This window comes from Otolemur garnettii, unplaced genomic scaffold, assembly GCF_000181295.1.
Source record: "Otolemur garnettii isolate 467f Iridium unplaced genomic scaffold, OtoGar3 scaffold00020, whole genome shotgun sequence".
In the NCBI taxonomy this organism is placed as follows: domain Eukaryota; kingdom Metazoa; phylum Chordata; class Mammalia; order Primates; family Galagidae; genus Otolemur; species Otolemur garnettii.
The window spans coordinates 7,646,301-7,649,995 of NW_003852415.1; the positions used below are offsets into that span (position 1 = coordinate 7,646,301).

General features: G+C 33.4%; 1 protein-coding gene and 1 non-coding gene across 2 annotated transcripts in view; both read right to left on the reverse strand.

The window, feature by feature from the left end:
* Nucleotides 1-3,695, reverse strand: part of GTF2A1 (general transcription factor IIA subunit 1) — a 38,044-nt gene that overhangs the window by 22,359 nt on the left and 11,990 nt on the right. The window contains exon 3 of the mRNA XM_012803437.2: nt 1,910-1,974. Coding sequence (XP_012658891.1) covers nt 1,910-1,974 — 65 coding nt within the window. The remainder of the gene's footprint in view (nt 1-1,909; nt 1,975-3,695) is intronic.
* Nucleotides 2,596-2,739, reverse strand: LOC111724235. The gene has a single exon (XR_002772566.1). It is a non-coding gene; the product is annotated as a small nucleolar RNA SNORA79 (small nucleolar RNA).

The window sequence follows — 3,695 nt, forward strand, 5'->3', positions numbered from 1 at the left end:
AAAAAAAAAAAAAAGCAAATAAATAAATAAAAATTCTTGGCTCAGTGCCCACAGCTCAATAGTTAAGGAGCTGGCCACATGCACCAGGGCTGGTTGGTTCGAACCCAGCCCAGGCCTACTAAACAACAACAGCAGCAATAAAAAAAATAGCCAGGCGTGCCACTTGGGGAGGCTGAGGCAAGAGAATCACTTAAGCCCAGGAGTTTGAGGTTGCTGTACGCTATGACCCCACAGCATTCTACCAAGGGCAACATAGTAAGACACCATCTCAAAAAAAAAGAAAGAAAGAAAGAAAGAAAGATAGTAACAATACTTAAAAAAACTCTTGTAAGAAATGGAAAGACATGAAGTTCTGTGATTTTCATGCAAAAGATTCTAGTAACTTGAACTGGAGGGACAAATAGAGATCCCTGACACTTATTAATTTAAAAACTGCAATTTCTAGTATCATGTAGAAACTTGCAATTCTGCCAAGGTATGAATTTGTGAGGCCAGCAGTATGTAGAATAAAATAATTTGTCTAATGAATGGGCCCTGTTTCCTATCTGGCTTATAAAATCACAATGAGCTTTCTATTTCACTAATTATCACTGACAAAGGACAAGTGAATTTTAAGAATATTGCTTTATGGTTAAAAATAAAAAAATTTCATTGCTAGCATGAGTTATATAGACTAAGAGATCTTTTTAAAATAATGATTCTTACCTTTAAATAAAGTTTTGGATGAATTTAAAAATGAAGTTATCAGAACTGAGACAGCACTCTATGAAATTAATAGTCTGTATGTTTTAAACGAAAAGTCACTATGAGAAAGTACTGAACAACCACTCCTCTCAGATTGTGTTTTAATGTTTTATTAAAAAAAAAACTTTCAGGATATAAGTAAAGATTTTCTAAGAATCTGAAAGAGTTCTTCCAATTTTACAGTTAAATTTACCTACATTCAATGAGAAATAAATATTATATGCTCTAAGTGTAATTTGAAAATATGAAGGCTTACGCAGCTCGGCGGATATTGCTCAGAAATATCTACATTCTAATATAACCAACAAGCTAAAATGACATTTTTAGGTAGCAACTTACACAGTAAATGTATTAGACTATATATTATGATTAAGTCAGAACAAGTATTTTTATTTATTTATTTATTTATTTTTTAAAAACAGAGTCTCGCTTTGTCACCTGTGGCATCATAGTTCACAGCAACCTCCAGCTCTTGGGCTTAGGCAATTTACTTGCCTCAGCCTTCCAAGTAGCTGGGACTACAGGCACCCCTAACAACATCTGACTACTTTTTTGTTGCAGTTTTGGCCGGGTCAGGTTCGAACCCACCACATTCAGTATATGGGGCCAGCACACTACTCACTGAGCCACAGTCGCCACCCCAGAACAAGTATTTTTAAATATTTCATTTTAAAAAGTTATCCTGAACTATACAAATAGCTCAACTTCACTTTTTAAAAGTTCACAATTCTTAGCATTATTGACTTCTTATAATTGATAAGTCTCCCAAAACAGAACTACAAGGGCTGCCTAAAAATATCTAGCTGTGTCTTCTCCATTTTTTTTATTACATGACTAGATACTTCCAGACAGTCCTCACACACTTGGCATAATAGGTTTAGTCCTAAACCTCCTTTTCATAGTAGGGGATGAAATAATTCTCACAAAACACCATTCTTTTGGGTTTTTTTTTAACAGAAGAACTGTATAATTTTATGAGTCTTAATAAATAAGCTAAACTTTAGATTTGCTGCTAAATCCAATATTCAGAAAACTAAATAAAATAGCTGTTTTGTTCAAGTCTTCAATGAACTTCAAGTTGTTAATATGCAATACACATAAGGAGTAATTTCAATTTGGGTTAGAATAAGCAGAGCTGAAGAAAGTGCTACGTTCCAAGTCTTACCATGTTTGATGCATTCATATGCTGTATCAGCTTAGAATCAGGAACAATAACTTGTGGTGCTGTGGCTATAAAAAAAATAAAAAAATAAAGAACACATGCATACAAGAAACTATGGGGCTACTTTTTAATTACAAGAATGCTATACAATTCTGAAAACTTTTTTCATGTTTTCTACATTGTCTGCATTCAAATATCCTCAATCACTAGATATCTCAGAATGCTACAAATTTCCACTGCAAATATTATCTGTGAGATACCTACCTTATACTGGAAAACATCAATAAAAACAATTTAAGTGACAATTTCTATGGATGCCAGAGAATTTAGGAACATGAAGTAGTGAGATACTTAACCGTAAACATACACACTCCTATGCATTCCTAAGAATCCATGTTTGTGAAATCTGTACATTTCCCACACAATTTAATCTTGTCTTGCTAACTCAGCATTAACTGTCTTACTGATACAATGATACCACTGTTGGAATGAATTATTAATCTATTAAGAGTAAACTCAAAAAGCTATAACTAGTTTTTTCATCTATTAATACAACATAGTCCTTTTCTCCCGATATGACAGTTGCCAAAATAATGGACTCTCATTATTTTGGACAGCAACTTTCAACAGCTGTTTAAAAACTAACAAATCAGAAATAATGGTAATGTTACTTAACAGTAAAAGGAATTAAGTGTTTGATTCCGCAAATTTCAGAGAACAGACAGATAATCCCGTTATCCCAATATTCTCTGAGTGAAGAAAATCAAATTTTAATTTATGATGACCTAAAATCCTAGTGCCAGACCTGAAGGCAATAGGAGGAACAGTCATCAATAAATGATTACAAGGATAAAATTATTTGATAAAAGGCATAGATTAAAATCTCACTTGATATAAGAGTAAAATAACGCAAATAGCTCTTTCTCCTATGTATCACTATCAATTTTAAGTCTTAGATATACTCTGAGATGAGGCAAATGGTAACTAATTGATAACCTCAGAATACACATTTCATTTATCTACATTGACCTTTAAAGTAACAGTAGATTCACTGAATTAGAATGCCCTTGAATGCCTTTATAACTGAATAGATGTTTGTTGTCAGGGAAAATACCAGCTACAGGTAATGGATCAAACATCTTAGCTTTTCCAGGGCCTATATTTTCTTCAGCTGTGAAATGTAGTCAAGGGCTATTTTACAAACCCTCTTACAAAGTACTGATTAAACAGTTATCTATAAAACGATTTGCAGAGTTCAAAGCACAAAGGGCACAGTCTATCAATACGTGTTTTTTCTTACTTTTAAATCAAGTAATATAAATCAATATGTTATATATCCACTCTCAACTTACAAGAAATCTAATTCTGTCACTTCAGATTTATATATACCACAGAATTGAATTTTCAGACTGCCAAAATATAGTATAAAACTCCATCATTTAAGATATATTCATAAAAACTGGCTGGGTGCAGTGGCTTACACTACCTATAATTCTAGCACTCTGGAAGGCCCAGGAGGAAGAACCAGTTGAGCTCAGGATTTTAAGATCAGCATGAACAAGAATGAGACCCCCCCATCTCTACAAGAAATAGAAAAAATAAGGCCAGAGTTACGGTATATCCCTATTATCCCAGCTACTAAAGAGCCTGAGTCAAAACATACAGTTTGAGTTCAGGCATTTGAAGTTGCTATGAGTTATGATGCCATAATACTCCAGCCTGGGGCAATAGAATGAGACTCTTATCTCGAAAAACAACAAAAAAAACCCCATATACATATATATATATA